This window comes from Loxodonta africana, chromosome 6, assembly GCF_030014295.1.
Source record: "Loxodonta africana isolate mLoxAfr1 chromosome 6, mLoxAfr1.hap2, whole genome shotgun sequence".
NCBI lineage: Eukaryota > Metazoa > Chordata > Mammalia > Proboscidea > Elephantidae > Loxodonta > Loxodonta africana.
Window position 1 is genome coordinate 57,617,388 of NC_087347.1, and position 23,942 is coordinate 57,641,329.

General features: G+C 35.8%; 1 protein-coding gene across 1 annotated transcript in view; it reads left to right on the forward strand.

Annotated features, from left to right (window-relative positions):
* Nucleotides 1-23,942, forward strand: part of COL5A2 (collagen type V alpha 2 chain) — a 154,835-nt gene that overhangs the window by 56,206 nt on the left and 74,687 nt on the right. Inside the window, exons 2-3 of the mRNA XM_003406174.3 lie at nt 21,222-21,449; nt 22,552-22,565. Of these exons, the coding sequence (XP_003406222.2) occupies nt 21,222-21,449; nt 22,552-22,565 (242 nt within the window). The remainder of the gene's footprint in view (nt 1-21,221; nt 21,450-22,551; nt 22,566-23,942) is intronic.

The following is a 23,942-nucleotide window of genomic DNA, read 5'->3' on the forward strand; positions in this document are numbered from 1 at the left end:
ATTCTACCCACAAAATGATACCATCTTTCCATGAATGACTGGAGGAAGGAAAAGTCTCACGTGAAACCAAGTAAGATGTTCTTTTCAGAAGCGCAAGTATTCAGGAATGTGTTTGTCTCTCACTGAATCACCAGTGTACAGGGCAGTGTCTAGCACAGAGAAGACAGAAAATGAATTTTTGTTGAATTAAACTGAAGGAATATAAGAAGGAAGAATTCTGATTCTGTGATCAAAACACTTTCTAGGATATTACAATGCAGATATCTTAATTTAGTTAATTTCTTTCAACTTCCTTTATTCAAGGTAACATGATATAAATTTACTTCACAACTGCTGTAAAAGAACACAATTCAAAACAACTAAAGTGTAAGTGTAACTAAAGGGCAAGAATTTATTACTATAAAACTTTCAGCACACTGTCTTCTATGATGTAGCTATATGTTTATTTAATAAATGGCCAAATTATAATCTAACCTCCACCCCTAAAATATAGCATAAATGAGGTTTAAATCAATGTACACAATACATTAAGTCACTCTTTGATTCCTGATTTGAAAATAATATCCTAGACCATGTACTATAATTTGTCCATTTTGAAGTTGTTGTTGTATGCCATCAAGTCGATTCCAACTCATAGCGACCCCATGTGATAGAATAGAACTGCCCCATAGAGTTTCCTAAGCTGTAATCATTTCAGGAGCAGATCACCAGGTCTTTCTTCCAACTGCCAGCCTTTTGGTTAACATTTGAGTGCTTAACCATTGCAAAACCAGGGCTCCATTTTGAAGTTAAATAGGTGATTTACAAAAGGAAATGTGACCAAATAGCTTTTGGGTATAGAAGAGTGAAGACAGTTTTAAAAGTTGAGAAAAAAAAATGATAACTGACATTAAAACTATTCCTTGAGCCACACCATTTTCTTCTTATCTAGTCCTGTAAATTTAGGAAATGGTTCAGAGTCGTCTTTCAAAATAAAAGGAACTCAAAAGCCATTCTTAAATAATTTTACAGATTTCAGATTTAAAATAGATTTTCAGATTTCTTAAGCAACTCATTTATGGGCTGAGCTTCTGGTAAAATGTAAGGGATTTTTTTCCTGCCAATTTATAAAAGCATAGAAAACAGGCTGAAGGCAAGCTGACAGCCTTTCAGCTTTAGTAACGCCAACCATCTGTTTTCTATAAGGTAGTTGTTTTTTCTTGTTAAATTCTCCCCATGAAATGTTTTTCTTGAGATTTCTTTTTTTCGTCTGTGAGTTCTACCCAGTGATACAAACACACCAGAGGGCCACAAAAGCACAAATGGATTCTGGGAGAACTTTGCAACTTCTTATATTCACACCAGAAAATCACTATACTGATCTAAATTGAACCCTTTTCCAGGGAGATTCATTACTAAAATACCAAGAGGTCCTAATGATTAAATCTATTTTAATTTAAGGGTGTTTATGCCTTGAAATGAAGGACCATTGAGTGAGATTTCAGGTTTGTGGTAACTCACAGTGGTAACTTTTCCTATGAAGGGCAGTACCGTTTAGATTTTATCTGTGTTGTTAATAAGAAAAGAGTGGAAAATACATTCTTTTTTAAGAACTGGATGTAAGAAAGGAAAGTATTCCAAAGAAGCAAGCTTATAGCTAAAGAAAGATAGTTTTCTTGTTGTTTCTTCCATTTAAAGTAGTGCATCATTGGATGTGCTTATTGTAAGGACTAGAGTAATTCTCAAATCTGGCATCAAAACAATAGAGAAGACTTTTAAGAAAATACAGATGTCCAGTTTAAAAAAAAAAATTAGAATCACCAGAGGCAGGGTTTTGGAATCAATATTTTAAACATTTCTCTGAGTGTTTCTGATGCAAAGCCAGGTTTGAGAAGCACTAACTTAAAACCAAATATCAGGGCTGAGTTAAAAAACAACAGCAATGGCAAAATGAGAAAACTCACTTCAATTTGAGAAATAAACAGCATTTGAAGTTGTAATACACATTTAATTTTTACAGGACTGACTTAGGTGAAATCTTTGAGGGAAAGAAGAACTGAAAGATCTTAAAAATCTGATCATAAAGAGAACCTGAAGCTTTAAATGGCTCTGAAAGATGATACTGGGATTTGCCTCCAGACCCCACAGGCTCAATGCCCCCTACTTCTTAAAAACATAGTGAGCAAAGTATGGATTATTATTGGCTGCAATCATAACCTATTCTGGAATGGCTTAAACAGTCTCTTGTCAGGATGCCATACAATTGGCTGCAATTATATCAAACACAGGTGTATTGCTTTGGGCAGGTAGCTCAGGTATTGTGGTATTAACAGGGCCCAACTAAGTGCAGACTCAGAAAAATTTGTCTTGCCCGATGGAATTCATCTTTTCTCTTTCCCCTACTCATACCACTGCTGCTCTTGATATCTTTAATGTGTTCTTGTTTTGTGATGTTATTTATGTGGACAGGCTAGGAGGCTGGTTGTTAAATGCTTGACCTCAGGGTGTTTTGTAGGAGAAACAGGATTCTTGATCACAGCACTTACTATGAGTGATTTCTGTCAATAAAATGTAAAATATGGTTTCTCTCTCCTCCCTCACTCCACTCCAGATTCTGATAAACCTCACCTTCTGATAGGGCAAGGGTGAGTATTGCATTTGATATCCATGTAAATAGAGTAGAGGCAGGCAAGAGAAGTCTGGGAATCTTTGTGCTAAAAATAATGGTTTGTGTTTGAATAGCACTTAGTGATTTTTCAAAACACTTTCACATCTATTTGATTTTCGGAACAACCTAGTGAGGGAGGGAGAGCATATTATCTCTATTTTTCGGATGCAAAATTGATCAAAGAATTTGTGATTTTCCAAAGGTTACACAGCAAGCAATCTTTAACACTAGCGTTAAAAAACAAAATAAAACAAAACAAAAAGCTGAAGCTTTCTTGAGTTCTCACTTTGCACTTGCCATCCATTCTCACTTTGCCTTGTGGAGTTCCCACAATGACTGGTCATAAAACGAAACTCTTTGCTGCTGATACCGACTCATAGCGACCATATAAGACAGATTACAACTGCCCCGTAGGCTTTGCAAGGAGGGCTGGTGAATTGGAACTGCTGATCTTTTGGTTAGCAGCCAAGCTCTTAACCACTGTGCTACCAGGGCTCCCCAATGACTAGATTAGGAGTTAAAAATGCATCTGAAAGGGCTTATTAGTTAGAGCTGCAAGTTTGCCCTTTCATTCCAAACTTCTCCTTCTCTTGATTTGAATTGTCAGGGATGGAGCCAAAGGAATAGGAGTCAAAATCTGTGTTCTAGATACCTAACCTTGCCATACCTTCCAAACCTGTGTCTGTCTCCACTGCCCAAGTTCTCTTTCCTCCTCTTCTTTCTCTTCTCCCTCCCTGTCTTTCTTCTGTCATTGGCTAAAAGTCCAGTAGGCTAAAAGTCCAAATTCAGGTCGCCGGCTCCAGGGGAAGGCTTTCTTTCTCTGTTGGCTCTGAAGGAAGTTCCTTGCGATGCATTAGCCTTCCCTTGGTCTAGAAGCATCTCTGTGCAGGAACCTCAGGTCCAAAGGATGTGCTCTGCTCCCAGTACTGCTCTCTTGGTGGTATGAGGTCCACCTGTCTCTCTGCTCACTTCTCTCTTGTGTATCTCAAAAGAGATTGTCTTAAGACACTATCTAATCTTGTAGACCTCATCAGTATAACTGCCACTAGTCCATCTTATTACATCATAGTGATAGGATTCATAACACATAGGGAAATCACTTCAGAAGATAAAATGGCAATCATACAATCATATAAGGGAATCATGACCTAGCCAAGTTGACAGGTATTTTGGGGAGGGGGGGGACACAGTTCAATCCATGACAATGTTGAATTACATACAGCTCCTGAATAAACCTATTCCTTTCTCAATTCTCAGCTGACCATCATTTCTACTGGAAAGACTTACTGAATCCTCCCACAAAATGCCTTAATAATGCTTTTTATATACTCCCTTAATATCCTGTATTTATTTCTATCAAGGTGCTTATCATTCTGTACTTTGATTATTTGATTGTCTTCCTCATTAAGCTATAGCTATTTGGAATTAGAATGGTGTCTTTTGTTTCCATAGCTGTAATACTTAATACAGAAATGATACACAGCAGGTACTTAGTATTTGTTGAATGTATAAATACCATTTATTTTATCTGTCCATGGCCTCAGTGTTCCTTGGAGTATTTCTGTGGATATTTCTTTGGTGACCCTAATCCATTCCCTCACTCTGCCTAGAACTTTTCAATGTCTCTATAAAGCAAAGCACACTGTTGTTGTTAATAGTTGCTGTCTAGTCAGCTCTGACTCATGGCGACCTTACGTATAACAGAACGAAAATTTGTCTGGTCCTGTGCCGTCTTCATGATTGTTCGTATGTGTGAGTCCATTGTTGCCGCTATTGTGTTATTGCATCTCATTGAGGGTTTCCCTCATTGTGTTAGCCCTCTGCTTTACCACACATGATTTCCTTTTCTAGCAATTGGTCTTTTCTGATGATATGTTCAAAGAAAGTGAGTCAAAGTCTTACCATTCTCACTAATAAGGAAACTTCTGATTGTATTTCTTCTAAGACTGATTTGTTCTTTCTTTTAGCAGTCCATGATATACTCAGTTTTCTTCATGAATATATTTTATTTTATTAAATATCGCCATTTTTGCTGTTGTCTTTCTTAGGCCCTTGGTTTGGAATGTGTTTTTCATTATAATGCTACCCCTGTAGGGGAAACTCGATTTCACTTATTTTACTTACATGCTTTACTCAGAAATGTAACTTATTCCTCCTGAATTTTAGGACTTTCTGACATTTTAGTCTAGCTGCCAAAGAGCTAATTTCCTTTTTCTTAAGAAGTTCTGCAGAATGTCCCACTCATTATACTCTAAGTGCAGTATCACTTTCTTCAAATCCATTCTGGTTTATCAACATAGAAAGAAATAAAAATTTATAAATGTTTTCTAAATATTAGGGAAGGTGGCTACTTTTTATGCTGAAACATTAGAATAAAATATCTTCAGATATTCACAGTATTTTTTCAATAGGAAATAATAATTTGATATTAATAATCATAACTGAGAAAATTTGCTATAGTCCCTACCCATGACACAAAATAGTTAAAACTGTAAAGAATCCACATGTCCTGACTTTTAGATAACACACATTTTGCTAACTGATTGTCATGTTGGCCATTTTCCCTTACTATTGATTTTAATTCTTCTACTCTTAAGATTGATAACCTGAATGCTTTTTAAGTTAAACTAGTCTCAAATAAACTTGAGAAAGGAAGAGAGACCGGGTGATCTGCTTCCAAAAGTTCACGGCCTTGAAAACTCTATGTAAGGCAGTTCTACCTTGCAACACACGTGGGTCACCATAAATCAGAATTGACTGACAACAACTGATTTGGTTTTTGGGATTAGTTCCTGTATGAGACTCAATTTGTAAGATTCAGATACCTTTAGAAAGCTGTAAATAGTGGAATTTTTAATTCATCATAGATGGACTACCATAAAGCAGCAAGACATCATGGCTAAGAGAGGGTTATCATTGCATATTTCATATTCCTGGGAGTTCTGGATCAACTCTGGACTCACTCAATGTACAGTTAAAGGAATCCTGAGCCTGTGGGCCCATAGAGACAAACCACCTTGTCTTAATTTTAAGACAAGAGGTAGAACGATGTAGTATATATGAATATTACTATACATCCAATTTGGTGTGGATGTAGAGAATGATTTGGTCTATGCCTTAAAATTTCTAACTCCTAGGGAATTCATTAGTAAATATATACTGAGCATGAAGTAATGCCTTTAAATTTATAACTTCTGCCTAGCAAAGGGATTTATTCCTCTGCAGCTCCAGGGGGTGTGTTTATTGGTATAGGGGAGACATATTTTACATTTCTTTTTTAAAATCTAGCACATCTCATCATCTCATTTGATAATGTGATCCATCTATGAAAAGTTTGGTTGAGCTCACTAGTATATGCCATCAGCCTTTGTACTTAACACTTAACCAATAAATTTCCATTAAATACCGCTTAGCCAATGTTCTGCCATTAACACCATAAGAATATCCAGATTTACCCACTATCTTCCATTAAATCAATATGCCTGTGGGTCAGGTTTAAATATATTTTATTAGATCACATCTACTCTTTTATTATTGTACAACAAAATGAGCAATGACATTTATTCCATTATTTCCTTTTCATCCTAATCCTTACTGGCAGTCTAATCTATTGTGACTGAATTTACAGTTATTAAACAGAGGGAAAAACTGAAGTTGTAGCTTGGTCCTCTGAGGAGGTTTATGTTTTCAGATTGCTTAGCATTAAATAAAGAAAATAGTTAAGAGCTTCTGAAAAATGTATTTCAGAAAAATGAAAGAAAATATAGGCTTGAAAAAGATATAATTTAAATGCAGTCAGTTGGTGGTTTGCTTTAAAGTGTGCTTTTAAATGCCGAATTTGATTGAATTTTTTTCCAATAGCTTTTCAGTATCACCTATTTAGTTTAAATAAAGTAAATAGTCTAAAGTATACTGTCTGCCAGGAGGGGAGTCAGAGTTAGACAATATACACTCAATTTTCTGGGGAAGAATTTCATTTCCTGTGCTCTATAAACTTATCTATAAAAGGAAGTAAGTAATAGTTGGTATGTAATCATTTGCTATCTGTACTCATCAAAATGCCTGAAGGCTTTTTTGTGTCATGGAGATAGTTTTCCCCTTCAATATCCTGTGAAGCCTCAGAAAAGCTAGGGGAAATTTCACCGGATATTAGGATAGTAACATTTGGTGGCCACATAGACACAACATCAGGAAATAAATTGTTGACCATTTAGAGCTGAGAGCTGGAGAGAAAAAAAGAAGGAGGTTCACATTCTTAGTATGTTTCACTTGCTTCCCTCTGATAACAAACTCATTTTAAAAACAACCCAGCTTCATGTCTCCCTTTTCTGATCTCTCAGGTTAATCCAGATTCCTCTTGCTCTTCATAAATTTTACTAGTCAATTTATTCCTCTCACTTATTCAAAATACACCTTTAGAGTTGTGTCTTTAAATTTTTACATATCCAACATTGTCTTCCCTTTATTCTCTTTATAAATTAAAAAAAAATTGCCATCGATTCCAACTCATAGTGACCCTATAGGACAAAGTAGAACTGCCCCACAGTGTTTCCAAGGAGGGCCTGTTGGATTTGAACTGCTGACCTTTTGGTTAGCAGCCATAGATCTTCACCACTACATGAGAATGGTTTCTCTGTAAAGAAGCAGTCAAATTGTCTAACACAGAGTGTAATGGTTAAGAGTCTATGGTTCAAAAATTGGCTCTGCCACTCACTAGCTTTGCGGCCTTGGTTGACTCCAAGGCTCCACCAGGGTTTTTGTAGGGATTAAGTATAATTTTTTTCATAAGGAATTTAGTATAGAACCTTACATTTTTTAAGGTCTATGAAACATAGAACACAATAAATAGTAGCTGTTAATATAAGTACTGGGTTGTTGTTCCTTAATACTCATCCCAATATAGCTTAAATAGGTTTTTTTTCCTCCCCAATGAAACTTGTTTATTTTCCAAGATCTTTATTTCATTCAACATGTTGACCATTCTCCCATCCTGTAGGTATCCAATAGATGTTACTTCCTCCATTTGTTCCCAAAACTCTAAAGCTATTTTTTAAATTTGTCTACTACTTATCACACACGTGTAATCAAATCTTACATATTTTCTAATTGCTGTTTTAGGAATTTACATCTTTCTCTTCATTTCTAGATCCACTGTTTCTCCTAACTGTAGCGTAACATTTTATCTAGTTTCCTTGACTTTGGGCTCATCTGCTTCCAATCCATCTTTAATTCATTGTTACATTAATATTCTGAAAGTTACTTATATATTCTCCTATTTACTAATTTATCTACTTATTCAGGAAGCATTTGCTAATCATCTGTCTGCCAGGCACTATTCTAAATTCATTATATAAAAAGAAATAAATGTTTTTCACCCTCAAGAGATGTATAGCCCAGACAGTTTGAATGTAAATAAATAAGTGCAATAGAATACTTTGAAAGGTTTGTGGATGAAGTAAATCAGGACACAAAGAAAGGAGTGGCCAGATTCCACATGGAAAAGGGGCAAGCCATGAAAACTTTCCTAAATGAGGCATCACTCTTACCCAGAGAGCACATCACCTCTTTCCTGTAAATTGAACGGTTTCCTCTTTGTCCTACCTATATAACCCCTTTGTCCTCTCTGTGCCTTTTTTAGGTGACTCCCTACCTCCATCTCAGGCAAAGTCTTTCATTGGTCCACCATTTCAAATACCTTACCTTTTTTAAGATCTACTTTATAACCTACTTCTAGTCACCTATCCTTAGATAATTTCAATTTATAATGGTCCCGTCTTTTCATATTTCTCATACATAATTCCTTAAACACGGTATCTTACGATGAACTGTTCTTGAGGTCTTGACTGATTGTGGTCATTTTAGAAATAACTGGATAGAAGATACTTCACGTTTATGAAGTCCTCAGTAAATATTTGCTGAAAGCATGGTTTTATAAACTTCCTTCTTATTTTTTCCTTTACTGAACTAAAAGCTCTTTTGGAGCATCTTGCGTATCTTTTATTTCTGTATCCTTCCAAGAGTGGAATATGTCAACCGTGGAGTAAATACTTGAGAAATACTAAGTAATCTAGGAAAATAGGTATGAGTGAATTGGCTAAATATAGAATATATCTGAATGTCTAGTACATGTATTTGTTATCTAATATAACAGTTTTCTAAATCATAAACTAGCATCCATGAATGAAACTCAGCTTCTTTCAAATTAGATGTTATACAATACAACTGCTTCTTGACTTCCTAAAATGTCAAGTCAGTGTAACCTAGAATTCTGTGTCTAAATCTGGAAAACGGCATTTAAATCAGGTGTCTGTGGAATTGGACTGGGAGAAATGCATTTACAGTTCATCCGAGTGTTGCCAGAGTCAGTTGTTGGCAACAACGGATTCCTCCTAGCATTCCTGTGCACCACTCTGCTGGCTTCCAGCTGGGTGTGCCACACCCTCATCCCCTCCAAGGCACCTGGCTGTGGAGGCACCAGTGGGTTTAGCAACAAGTTGTTTGTAAAGAAATCAAAATATGAAGTAATGAACGCAAAGAAGTGCTCATGTTCCTTCAGATCCGTCCAGACCAGTTGGCAGCAAGAAGAATACCATCGCCAGTTACCACCAAGGAGCCAGGAGTGACAATACAGAGTGGAAGTGAATTTTCAGAAGAAACCACTTTGGACTGTAGTTTTCTCACTTAAAAAAATAAAAACATTAAAGAAAAGAAACATTACAGAACTCGAATCACAGAAGTTTTCTGGCTTCTCTGACCTCCAGCCTGGGCCAGATGCCCCTCTTAGGAATTCCCACAGCAACCTGAATTTCTAATATTACACTTAAATAACTGTGCTCTAATAGTCTGTTTACTGGACTGTTTTCCTCACTTGTCTGTAAACTCCTTAAAAGCAAGAGATTTAATATCTTATCTCTGTATTTCCAGTGCTTGTCAAAATAACAAGTAGGTAGTAACTAGTTGTTGAATAAATTAACTATATTATCAAAATGCATAATGTTATTTTGATGTTTGCTTCAAGAGTAAATGCATTTGTTTTATCATTAGAGGCCATTCTTAATGCCAACCATTTTGGAAGATTATAGCATCCAAGGAGTCCTAAGACCCAAACTGGGGATCTCAGAATTGTGGCTTTAACCATTATGGCTGCTATACCATAATGACTCATTAGATGGTGTGGCTCCCACTCTCTCTCTGCTGTGTTCTCAGACAATGTTCTGCTGCCCTAGAGTTTGAAATATGTTTCACTACCAAATGTGACACTAAAAGACAGGTAAAATGGAGATTTACTCTTAAGATAATTGAATGCCATTTGGAATTCTGTATTTCTTTTGCTCCTATCTTGTTTGGAGCCTGTTTTTATAAACATAACTTTTTTTTTTTTTTGCGCCTAAAATGATCAAAGTCTCTTTTTGTTTTGGATCATAGGAGTTACTAAAGTTGATGTTCTGAAGAAGTAGTTGGAATCAATGAAAATGAACAGCATTAGGTAAAAACCTCTCAGGATATAAGGAAGACTTACAGGATAAGGATCAGTAATTCAAAAAGGTCCAGCACTCACATACAGATTAATGGGAAAATAAAATTGGATCAATGAAATTTCAGGGCATAAATGCTTTTTTTCTGAATGCACTACTGAAATACACTTATATGCAGAATTATTTTTTTTCTCCTAGAAGAAAATTTCGTTGCTTTTGAAGCTTCTGTGTATTTTGATAGTTTTGACGATGACGTAAAACTCCAAATGTCTCATTCCCTTACCCAAAGTGTACTCTTGTGCTAGACAAATATTCAATGCATTTTGCTGGAAAAATAAATATTGACTGAATGGATTAATCAGTGCACCCATTCCTTTTGCCAGATTGACTCACTTACTAGGATTGAATTTTAACAGCAGTTTAAGGCAAACTTATTTGTGATATTCCTAAAATTGAAGGATCCTACTTTATCAGTTTCTATGTATCAATAAGTAGAGAAACTGAGATACATCTTTTCATTACCAAATCAAAGTAAGCGACCTAACTAATCTGTCTTTTTCTCCAAGCTAATTTTCATACTGCTCAGGTTAGCAAACGCTCTAGATACTTTCCCTCTAATCTCATAGCGCTAACTACTGTACCAAAAACAAAAACAAAAAAAATCGAAACCAAACTTGTTGCCTTCGAGTCTATTTCAACTCATAGTGACTCTGCAGAAAAGAGCAGAACTGCCTGATAGGGTTTCCAAGGAGCTACTGGTGGAATTGAACTGCTGACCTTTTGGTTAGCAGCCAAGCTCTTAAGCACTGCAAGAAAAAAGCACTGCACCACCGACAAAATAAGTGTTCAGTAGCCACTAGGGGATTGGATAAACAACAAGTTTAGAAAACCCTAAATATTCCCACATATATTTAAAGAAAATGACAATAATATTGTTTCTCCTTTATAGGTATTTCCTGCGTAGTCACCATATTTTTAAAATTGAAGTATGATTTAACAAATTACGATAAAACTTGAGGTTTAAACAAAACTAAAAGGGAATAATATTAAATATTAATAATTTTAAGATTCTGAACTCTCAGTAAGGCTTGGTTACATTCTCTTTTACATTTCCTCTACACAAGGATGTTTTAATTTGGCCTCCATTCATTTACCTATTAAGAAAAATAACTTCTCAGAAACACATGGATTCACAGGACAGAATCTTAGATTCCTTTTTTTTTTTCCCCTTATACAACCATAAGATAAGGGAATTTCTCTAGTTTAATTCTGCATTTTGTTAAAAAACTTGCAAATCTTCTTAATGTGGTAAAGTGATATGTGAGAAGAAAATGATTGTCTTGGTTGTTGGTCTGGTCTTCCTCCTCCCTCTCTCCCTCCCCGTTTCTTTCTCCCTCCCCTGCTTCCTCCTTCTTTTCCTCTGCTTGTCTTTTGTTCCCCCTACAAGCACAGAATTTCCCGATGAATAGCTTTGCTGTGTATCTAGAAGTTATTAATATAACTTCCTAGTAAAAGCAACAGCTTCTTGTTCTCCTTCCAGACTGGGCTATGGTATTTGTCTGGTTTGAGATGCGGTGCATAATGAGGCTTGACCTTAAAACTGCAATGAATAAAGTGGCTTGTATATAATTGTGAATATAGAAGAGCAATATTACAGAAGATAAGCTGAATTGAAGATAAAGGAATGGATTTAGATTTTGAAATGACAATTATAGTCTTATTTTAAAGGGCCCATACCTCCTTTTTTTTTTTTTTTTTATACCTCCTTTGGAATTTACTTAGTATGGGATGCCAGAAAGAAGAGAAAAATCCAGTTTATTTTTTGTTTTTCTGTGAAATTATCTTCTAAGTTTTGTTGTTGTTAGGTGCTGTCAAGTGGATTCTGACTCATAACGATCCTATAGGACAGAGTAGAACTGCCCCACATGGTTTCCAAGGAGTGGCTGGTGGATTTGAACTGCTGACCTTTTGGTTAGCAGCTAAGCTCTTAACCACTACACCACCAGAGCACCTTCTAAGTTTTAGTAGTTATAAAGTATGTGTAAACTAAATCTAGGTAGGTCAGAACCCAACCTGAATATTATTTCAGGTCTCTAAATACATATTGAAACCCTGGTGGCTTGGTGGTTAAGAGCTACGGTTGCTCTTAACTGCCCTATGGGGCAGTTCTACTCTTTCCTATAGGGTCAGTATGAGTTGGAATTGACTCCACGGCAACGGGTTTTGGTTTAAATATATACAGGTGGATAAAATTAGAAATAAGGCTTCAGTATGAAAGCACTAGTGACTTTCCTGTCTTCAGAATTGAGTTTTAAATGTAACACTGCACAGACAACCCCTTTAAGTTCCCTTTGAAAACTTAATTCAAAATATTTTAGAATCCTTGGTAGCGAAATGAATGGAAGCAAAGAGCCATTGAGAACTGTGGAATGTTTAGCTGATTGTAAAAAATAATAATAGTAATTCAACTTGGTAAAGGCAAAGGCAGTAAATATAGAATACTTCATTAAAAAATGAATTAGAAAGAAGAAACTGACTACAATATCTGAATTTTCTCTAGAGGCCCTAAGTAATCTTCCATATAAAGGAAGATAGGAAAAGAAGGCAAAATCCATCTCCAAAAAAAAAAGTCTTAACATACAGAGTTCAATGGATTCTGAAAATGTTTTAAGTATAGAATATTTATTTTTATACCTGAGTATCCCATCCATACTGAGTATTCTCTGAAAGTGTAAAAACAACTCTTTTTATTTATAAAAATAAATAAAAATGTGTTGTCCTTTTCATGACATAATATCTAGAATGAATAATTACATTTTCACATTAATATTCTCACAATGCTTAGGTATGGCCCACATTAGAATAAGCAGCTGAAAATAGGACTTTTCTAAGTATCATATAATAGTTCAGGGTTGAAATAAATTATTTTGTGTCCAATATAGTTGAAATTTGTTTCTTGGTAATCTTATAATCAGCTTTAGATATAGAAGCCCGTTTTTAGTCAGGAAAGAGTGGAAACCCTGGTGGCGTAGTGGTTAAGAGCTATGGCTGCTAACCAAAATGTCAGCAGTTTGAATCTACCAGGTGCTCCTTGGAAACCCTATGGGGCAGTCATGCTCTGTCCAATAGGGTTGCTAAGAGTCGGAATCAACTGGAAAGCAATGGGTTTGGTGTTCTTGGTTTACAGAGTACAAAATTATTTCACCATGTAAAGCTGCATGCCCAAGCAACTAATATTCAACAAATTTAGTCAGCAAATATCGAGTGAGCAGCTAATTAGATGGCAGCTAACAACAACAACTATGATTTCAACACTATTCTAAGATCTCTGGATGTGTCAATGAACAAACAGGCTGAATTATACCCGTCTTTTTTTTTTTACATAGTTATAAAACCTTTGTCGTCCTGTCTATCCTGACTCATATCGACCCTATGAGTCAGAATCAACTTGATGGCAATGGTTTTTTTTTAAATAGAGTTGTAATTCTATCATGGGGACATAAACAATAAAACAAATTAAAAAAATATAGTAGGTTAGAAAGTGATAAGTACTATATTAAAAAGAAAAAAGTAGAGGCTGGGATATTGAGAGTATTAACAGTGGATTTGTTAATTTGCAATTTTTATTCACTGAGGATTAGTATTTGAGAATAGGACTAGGGTTTGCTATAGAATTTATTACTGAAATTTCTAGCATATAGAATATAAGACAAGCCTCGTTCTCTTTATGGTATTTTCACAGCTATTCAGCATTTGAGCCATGTGTTTGGAGAAAAAAAAATACATGTCAAATACATTAACAGACTGAAATTTAGCTTTCCAGACAAAATTGTAGACTAGAATTGCATGTGGATTATGTGTAGTTTTACTTTCACATTTTGGCCACAATCATTTAGATTTTCCAATGATACATGGAAAGAAACTTAAGCAGTTACTAATATGAGAGTTTTTCCTTTTTCATTTTTCCATTTTAAGTAAAGTAGAAACATCAGTTTTACTAGTTAACTGAAAGCCTTTGTATCTGAGATTGAAAAACATTTAATGGTTGCAATGAAGAAACTAACCATCTTTATAGGTAGTTTATCTAAAGTCACTTAATTTGTATGCTTCACTGAAATACTCTCTGTGAATTTTCTTATTTTCGCTCTCTCAGATTTCAGAGTAAATTTCAAATTTAATTGTTTTTATAGCTTTAGAATATAAAATATAATTGTCCTTCGTGGAACAGAAATTTAACTCAGCTCAAATGATCATTGAATGCCACTCTTGTACAGTCAGTAAAATTAAAGACAGGAGTAGAGCACAAGAAAAGTTATATTTTGAGTAACCATTCTAAAAAAATATTTATTTAAATTTGGAGGGCTCATTAGAAGGTGAAAGACTGTAGTGGACTAAAGAACAAAATACATAAAACTCCACGGGCCTGCACCATACCCACCCACTACCCAGTGTCTCAGACCTTAAGTCTTAGGTGGAAAAAATTTGTCAGATTATGTAACAGGCCTCCTACCCCCAGCTATACCTGGTGGTTTCTTATATACCTTACTTTTAAAACTTTGGAGGTCTGACAAGAAAAGAGAAATGATGAATGTGGAATTGTTGGGATTTACCCTGGAGGGACTAAAGGAAGAACTGATACCCTCTTCCTGCCTGAGAGAGGAAGGAAGGAAGGAATTTCCTGGGAAGACCTCTGGAACCTGACTGAGCTGCTTGGGCTAGGCTGTGCATGGCTGAAGCTGCATCTATGGTCCAGAGGGGCATGTGCTCCTTTGCCATCTTTTTTTTTTGTCCTACAAGGAAGCCCTGGTAGTTTAGTGGTTAAAAGCTCAGCTGCTATCCAAAAGGTCGGTAGTCTGAATCTACCAGCTGCTCCTTGGAAACCTTATGGGGCAGTTTTACTCTGTCCTAATTTTTTTTTATAGCGTTGCTGTGAGATGGAATTGACTCAATGGCAATGGGTTGTCCTACACGGCATCCTCTGCCCACTTCATGAGGGCACCTGTTGACAGTGTTCATGATTCTAATCCTCAAAGACTTTTACAGTCAGAGAAACTTTAAATAATAGTAGTGTTACTCCAGAAGGGACTGAGGCCAGCTGGGTCAGAAAGGTTGAAGGGCCGCTGTAGCTTTCTGAAAATTCTTTGAAAATACAAGCTGCTGTGACTGGCACTATCTTCTTCCTTTCTGGCTACATAGAGCTCTGGATGTCAGAACACAACCAAGTGACTCATTTTTCTTTCATTCAAACTAGGGGTCCTAAGTGTACATCCTCTCTGGAAAGTTTAGAAGATGAGCAAAGAGAGCTACCTGTTCTGTTTAACAGGCATATCAATGAACTATTTTCTTCCTTCCTTCCTTCCTTCATGAGTTCATCATTGCAGAAAATACATTTATCAAAGACTAATCACATGACATTAAGTGTGAAGAATACCGAGATAAGTAGAACACAGCTCCAGCTCCCAAAGAGCTCACAGTCCAGTAGGGGACAATGATCTGAACAAATATTTTTCTGATTAAACAGATTTAAAATTTTTGTAGTACATGAGCATCTACATTATTTCCTCAAGAGTGAGCTCAAGTTAATGTCTGCAGAATGTCCACCATAGTCTTACAGTCTTATTTCATATATTTTTCAAAATCTGTAGTAGGCCCCAACAATTTAATATAAAATAGAATCACATCTCTCTGGACAATGAAAAGGTTTCAAAATGACCATTTCTATGGAGACTTTTTTTTTGTATAAGGATGATTATATAAAAGATTATAGACCTAGGGTGTGACCCATAATTGGCAAGCAGCAGTTCTGATCACTTAGGTTTCAAATGAGAATTATAGTAAGATGGTGGATTTGGTCTGCCATCTAGTGATTAAGAATTGAATTCTTACAACTAAATGTAAAAGCACATAAGATGTATGAGAAGACAAATCTATGAGGATATATGAGAAACACAGAGCAAGTGAGTCAGTCCCAAGTTAAATGTGGTCAGATAAATTATACCTCTTCTCTCTAAGCTGTCAGTGCCTGGACGTTTGTGGCAATGACTTCACAATGGTTTGGTTCACTGTGTGGTAACATTTGGTAAGGGTAAAAGAATCTCATAGCTTGGAAGATAAAAATTTTGGAAGTTACAGCCCCATTGGAGATTACAAAATGTTGACAACGCTATCAGATTTCTACTAGCCCTCCTCAATATTATGAAAGTTAAAGAAATGTAAATAGTAGAAATAGAAATAGCACAATATTCCTGTTTTGGAGTTCTTGTTCAGATTTTACAAAAATTATTTACTCAAGCACTTTAAGACCAATAATTTTTTCAGTTACAGGCCTTAGATCAAGGTTAATGTTGACTTCAGTTAACTTTATAGTTTGAGCAGAGGAATCAGGACAGTATTGAATCTTTCAGAATGTCACTTGAAAATTCTTTGTTTTTTTAAAATATATCAACATTCAAAAAATAACTAGTATGTCATAACAAGTTTACTGTGAATTTTTTTCAACTAATTGGCTACAATTTTGCTTTCTATTTTACTTTTCATTGAAGTGAATGTTTATATAGAAAAGAGAAGGGACAATCTAATCATAAGGTACACAACTACCATGTATAAACATGAAAACTACAGGGCACCCTGTATTTTCTACCCACTGTTTCTTTGTACGTGTCTTTCATTCAGACATGAACAATGACAGTTCACTGAGTCTTTGTGCCTCTGTGATGTGTATGGGTTCTTGTGTGGGTGAAGAGAAGACAGAGTTTAGCAGGCAATGTGGTTTTTCATCTCCTTGCCATTTAAAAAGCATTCCAACTAACTTTCCACATCATCTTCAATTTAATTATAAATTCTCCAGGAAAAGGAACCAGAGATGAGACACAGTGTATAAAACTAACTTTTAACATTGTCGTTTAAGAAAAGAAATACAGTGGCCTACTTCTTTGCCTCTTGGGTTGAGGTCGTGCTGTCTTAAACTTTGAGGAAGGAACAGATCTTCTCTGAGTTAACAGAAGACTGAGAAAAAGTGTCTTTTTATATCAATCCCGCCGAAGGATAGACAGAGGACAGGATAATTTACCCCCGAAGAGTCTTTCCAACTTTTTAATGATATTCAACTTACAATGGCATTGCATGTCATTTTGGTTTTTGTTTCCATATTCTTTATCTGCTTCCAATTATCTAATTGTTTCATTGGCTTAATTTTGTCAACTCAATGATAATGTATTTTTGAGAACAGAGCACATAAAAAATGTATTTTTGAGAACAGAGCACATAGGCTTTTAATATTTTGTGCATTCAGTACTAGGCACATACCCACTTGCTGTTGTTGTTGTTAGGTGTCCTCTAGTCAGTTCCGACTCATAGTGACCCTCTAGGAGAGAGTAGAACTACCCTATAGGGTTTCTATGGAGTGGCTGGTAGATTTGAACTGCCGACTTTTGGTTAGCAGCCAAGCAGTTAACCACTACGCCACCAGGGCTTCTAACTCTCAGTAAATACAGGTAAATGCTGTTGCCCCCCAGGGTGTGGGAAGGTAGAAGTAAGCTAACTGAATATATATATATATATATACAAAAAAAAACAAAACCAAACCCGGTGCCGTTGAGTCGATTCTGACCCGTAGTGACCCTATAGGACAGAGTAGAACTGCCCCATATGGTTTCCAAGGAGCGCCTGGTGGATTTGAACTGCTGACCTTTTTGGTTAGCAGCTGTAGCTGTTAACCACTACGGCGCCAGGGTTTCCAACTGAATTTATAGCATATCTCATTTAATGCTTGTGATTGGATAGTTCATTCTCAATCATAGAGTTTAGTGAGCAAAGTTATCCTTAATTTATCTACTTAATGGAATTATTCAGTGGTCTATGGATGTAAGATTATCTCAATATAGATTGTTTTTGTGGAAATGGTCATCATGAAACATCATTTCAAAATGATTTTTCGTTTAAAAAGTCATGCTTATTTGATGTACAAGTTTCTTTATTAAAAAAAAAGTGCTGCAAAGTATACTAAAACAGGAGTCCTATTTTATCCTTGGTTTAAAATGCCTGTAATAGTACTATGTACACACGGCCAATACTGTTTTGTTGATTATCTATGTATTATGTGATAAAAGTCTTTCGATGATGAAATGGATTAGAATCTAGTGCTCTTTCTAATGAAAAGCATGAGAAATCATGAGGTGACATGCTCTGAAAGCAATTTTCCATTTGCCAAACACCTGGATGAAAGACTAAGTATGTGAAGCAGAGTCTTTCATAATATATACAAGAGAGCAGTAAGAAAAATGCTATCCAGGAAAAACTTTCTAAGCTAGGAAGATGAAGGTTTCAGGAAAAATCTTTACCCTAACTGAAATCATTTTCATTTGTGGTTCTGCATTATTACTTGAGTATATTTGCAAGAGGAACCCTGATGGCACAGTGGTTAAGAGTTTGCCTGCTAACCAAAAGGTCGGCAGCTGCTCTTTGGAAAGCCTATGGAGCAGTTCTACTGTGTCCTACAGGGTCACTATGAGTTGGAATTGACTCGGCGGTAATGGGTTTCTTTTTTGGTTTATATTTGTAAGGTATGGCCAAATGATAAATTCTTCCACCAACTGCTTGCAAATACATTCTTTAAGTTTTTAGTTTGATTTTTGCAAAATGCAGAGTTAAAGCTGGTGCAATTAAGTTACTGAACCGTATTTTAGACTCATTCATTCATTTATTCATATTCATCCATTTAAGAAATATTTATTGAATGTCAGCTTTGTGTAAGATATAGCATCAAGCATCAGAAAGACAATGATAATCAAGACATATCTCGTCTCTAGTTTCACAAAGTTTACTGTCTAATGCAGGTGAGAAGAAAATTAGCAAGTAAAAATAAATAAATTGGTATGAATTGTGATAAGTTCCATGAGGGCAGTGAATTTTGCCTGTCAGTTCACAATTTAACAACTGTTTGATTGTCTTGTATATAATACAAACTCAGTGAATGAACTCTTTAAAGTGTTGTGCAAAGTGTATCGTGTGAAAGACATCTATATAGATAGTCAGAGAAGAATTTTTGGGAAAACTGACAAGTAATCCATCACAGCAAGCCATGAAAGGCTGGGATGAGGCAGAGAAAGGCAGTCCCAGGCAAACGGATGAAGTTGTGCAAGGACTGGGAGGGGTGGGATATTTTGCCTTTTCAACTAACAGAAAGAAGATTAGTGTGGCAGAGGGTAGTATGTAAGGAGAGGCTGACATTAAACACCTCTGGACTGGCAGGCAAGTGCAGATCTTCCCGGATCTCTGGGCCTCCTTAGAAGTTTGAGTTTAAATAGTTGTAAGTTCCTAAAGGAGTTAAGCAGGGTAACATGATTCATGAACCCTGGTGGTGCAGTGGTTAAAGCAATGGACTGTTAATTGAAAGGCCAGAGGTTTGAAATCACCAGCTGCTCTGCAGGAGAAAGATATGACAGTCTGCTTCTGTAGAGATTGCAGCCTTGAAAACCCTATGGGGTTGCTATGAGTCAGAATCGACTAGATGGCAGTGACTTTGGTTTTTGGCTTTAATATTATCCACATTATGTTTTAAAATACTATATAGTTTTGTTTCATATAAAATCACGAAGTAAAATATAGATGTAATTTATAGTAAATGAATAATAGAATTGTTATTACTATATGTGCATATGTGTGTATTTCTCCCAATCTTCTTTAATTTTTTATGTAAGTATAGAAAAGCATTTTTCAGATATTATAGAACAACTTACCATATGGTTTTGGCCTTAGTGTTCCTTAATTTTGTTGCAAAGGTAAGTGACTCATTATCTAGTTTTGCATTTCCAGTACAGTTCGGTAGGTACCTTTAGTTCAGAATGTCCAGAGGAGACCTCTTCTATAAATGTGACACTGTTACCATTTTTTACTTCACATTTAAAATATTTTTTTAAGTTTTCCTCCAGGTACATGAACACATATTACCTCTTGTTCTGAGGTTTACAAGTTTATTGTGAGTTGAAAGTTACAGTAGTGTTACCCAAACACGAAAATCATATATTTTCTTTTGACCAGCCTTTCTTTTTCTCCCTTTTTTCAAAAAGCCTATTTGCATTTCTCCTGACTGATCTTCCTATCTTTGATTATGTATACCTTCAAAAGACAAATCTTATAGGAAGCATTCCCTGATTAAATATACCTATTTTGGATCACTTTTTTCCCTCCCATGCTAGGATGTAAATATTGTAATTATTTCATGGCAAATTACATATAGTTTTATACGTAAATGGAGTCCCTGTGTAGTGCAAGTGGTTAACATGCTAGGCTGCTAACTGAAAAGTTGGAGGTTTGACTCCACCAGGGGCACCTCGGAAGAAAGGCCTGGTGATCTACTTCTGAAAAATCAGCCATTAAAAATAGGGCACAGTTCTGCTCTGACACACATGGGGTCACCATGAGTTGAAATCGGCTCTTTGACAACTGGTTGGTTATATGTAAATACTAAATTAAGTAAATTTATCTATGTTTTATCTTCTTGTGAGGTTACTGCTTAGCCTAGTATTTTTTAGAACCCACAAGATGACTCTGACGTACATGGTCTAAGGTACGCCTGACCCAAGCCATAGTATTTTCACTCACTTCACATGCATGCAAAATATGGAAAATGAATAAGGAAACGGAAGAACTGATGCCTTTGAATTATGGTGTTGGTGAAGAATATTGAATATACTATGGACTGCCAGAAGAATGAACAAATCTGTTTTAGAAGAAGTGTAGCCAGAATGCTCCTTAGAAGCAAGGATGGCAAGAATTTGTCTCACGTACTTTGGATATGTTATCAGGAGGACCAGTTCTTGGAGGAGGACACTGTACTTGGTGAGGTAGAAGGTCAACAAAAAAGAGGAAAACCCTCAACGGATGGATTGACACAGTAGCTACAACAATGGGCTCAAACACAGCAACGATTGTGAGGATGGTACAGAACCAGGCGGTATTTCCTTCTGTTGTACAGAGGGCCACTATGAGCATGTATCAACAACACAAGATGACTCACTTTTAAATTATTATATTCTCCAGATTCAAAATTTCAAAAATTTACTAACACCTAATTTTCTTCCTTTTCCTTTTTATTCTAGACGGTTATGATGAAGAAATAGCCTGCACTCAGAATGGCCAGATGTACTTAAACAGGGACATATGGAAACCTGCCCCTTGCCAGATATGTGTCTGTGACAATGGAGCTATTCTTTGTGATACGATACAGTGCCAAGATGTTCTCGACTGTGCTGACCCTATCACTCCTGCTGGGGAATGCTGTCCTGTCTGTCCACATACAACTGGCAGTAGTAGTAACACCAATTTTGGTAAGAACCCTTGGCACCAACTCAGAATTGATTCAATGACTCATCCTTACAGCTGCAGCGTTTAGCTCTCAGGGTTAAGCAACCCATGAGAATAATCAAGCTACTATTGAGTGGTTTTGGGGGGTTAATGATTTTACTCCCCCATTTTGTCTAAAAATCGGGGAAACTTTTTGGCTGGATTTTAAGTGGTTATGTCTAATTTGAGAATTCTCTGTAGTACTTAAGATTGCTGTTGTTACCAGATCCATGGTGGATGTCTCCAAAATATTTGTTAATTTTCTAAGTCTGTTAATGACCAAAAGTAGGCCTAGAAAATATACTTATCTTTTCTGGTGCCAACTTTGTCTTTGGGAACAGAATAATTATTTCTAATATAGTTTAATGTCTCAGTACCCTCTATTGCATTGGCCCATAAATGCAGCATACTTTTAATGTTGCAAATAGTTTGCAATAGGCTACTAACCCGCGGTTTGAAACACTGATTACAAAATTTCAGAAGTTTACACCAGGAAAACCCTGTGGAGAAGTTCTACTCTGTAATACATTGAGTCACCATGAGTCAGAATCAACTTGATTCCATAAATGTGTTTATTTATTTAAAAAGAAACTTGAGAACAATACACAAGAAACCAGTAATGGTGGCTTTCTATGAGGGTGAAACATAGCAAATAGAGGAAAAGAGACAGGGATCGAAGGAGATTTCCCAGTGTATAATTGTATACCTTCAATACCTTTTGGTTTTTCAACCATGTGAATGAATAGTCTACTCAAAAAGCATAAGAAACAAAAATAAAATAGAGAACATTGAAGATAATACATTAAAATTTTAATAACTAATTTTATAGTTTAATAAATTTTAAATGCAATGTAAATGTTGGGAAGAATATTCAGATGTCAGAGTTTCCCAAAGGAATGTATTATTTTGTCTTTTATGGAACTATTGATCGAAAAAAACTTATGAGTTCTGCCTACTGGTGATAGCGAAATCTGTTTAAGTCAAATTTTAACTCCACAAGAATCCTATTATTTAAAGTAAATATTTAGCTGGTTCTCAATAACCATTTCTCCATAAAATAACGTATTTATTCTTTTCTTTTTATAGGTAGAGGAAGAAAGGTAAGTTTTAATTTTCATAATTTCTTTTTCATGAGTAGAATTTAGTTAATAATATCCACCAGTAAATGCGTTTGAAGACCTTTTACAAAGTACCAGGTACCACACAAGTATACTGTGTTAAATATATAAGTGCAGAGCAACTACTGTGCCTATAGATTACAGATGCCTCTATTTTAATTGCTTTATTGTTAATTTTTGTTTACATATCTGTTTCTGCCACAAGGTTGTGAACCCCTTAGGGGCTGCAAATATATCTTATTACCCGTTATATTCCTTGAACTTATTACAGTGCTTAGTATATACCTTACCATGACTCGACGGCACTGGGTATATTAGAAGTATGCAATGTGTATTTGATAGAAGAAAGAACGAAAGGAAGAAAAGAAAAAATAAAGGAAAGAAGATTGTGGTCCCCCTCCTATTGATTGGGAAATAAAGAACAATTTCCTCACAGCTCTGGAGGGTAAAAGCCCAAATCAGTTCTCCGCCCTGTCAATTCCTTCTGGTGAATATCCCCGGGTGTTTCTTGATTCCTTTGCTTGTAGACATGCATGTCTGCGTTCATTCTGCAGTTTTTATAACTCAGAAGTATTTTAAAGCATTCTGCTACACCCTAGATTGATATGACCTCAACTGATTGATTACACTACACTAGATTGCATATGGAAAGTGATTACATTACATTATAGAAGGTAACCTGCTGTACCAAGCAAGGCCTACTGTTTTAATCACATGATTAAATCATGACAACACAAAGCTACTATTAGTTTCATTCTATTTAAAGAACGGAATGACCAAGGCTAGAAGTTATCAGATACGGAAATACAGAAATAAGCCCATCTTGCTGTGCAGCCCATATACATTGATCTCCTAGCTTCTGTGTGGGTTGTCTTTTAGTCTCTCCAGAGTCTATCTTGTATTTACTCTTTTGGAACTTCCTCCTGTTTTTGTAGGGCCATTTCCCTCTTCTGAATTCTCAATTCATTTCTGATTTCTGAAGTAGCAGCTACCTCATCATTAGAATTATCAAAACTATGATCAGAGTATTACTAGCTCTATCATTGAGTTCATCACTAAAACTATCAAGAGTATAATTTTTAAATTTCACTTTATCCAATTTTGTCAGGTGTGAGATACTACTGGAAGAGTATAATTAGATTGTACCTTACAGGGATACAATTTGGTAACCTTTAACCCACAAATTTAACTTCTAGAAACATGAAGTATTAGTCAGAGATGCCACACAAACATTTATGAACAGAATGCTCATAGTAATGTTATTTTTATTGTAAAAATGAAGACAGAAACGAAAGAATAAAATAAGACATTGATTACATAAAGCAGAGTGCATATACAAACTAAGACAGCCAGAATGTT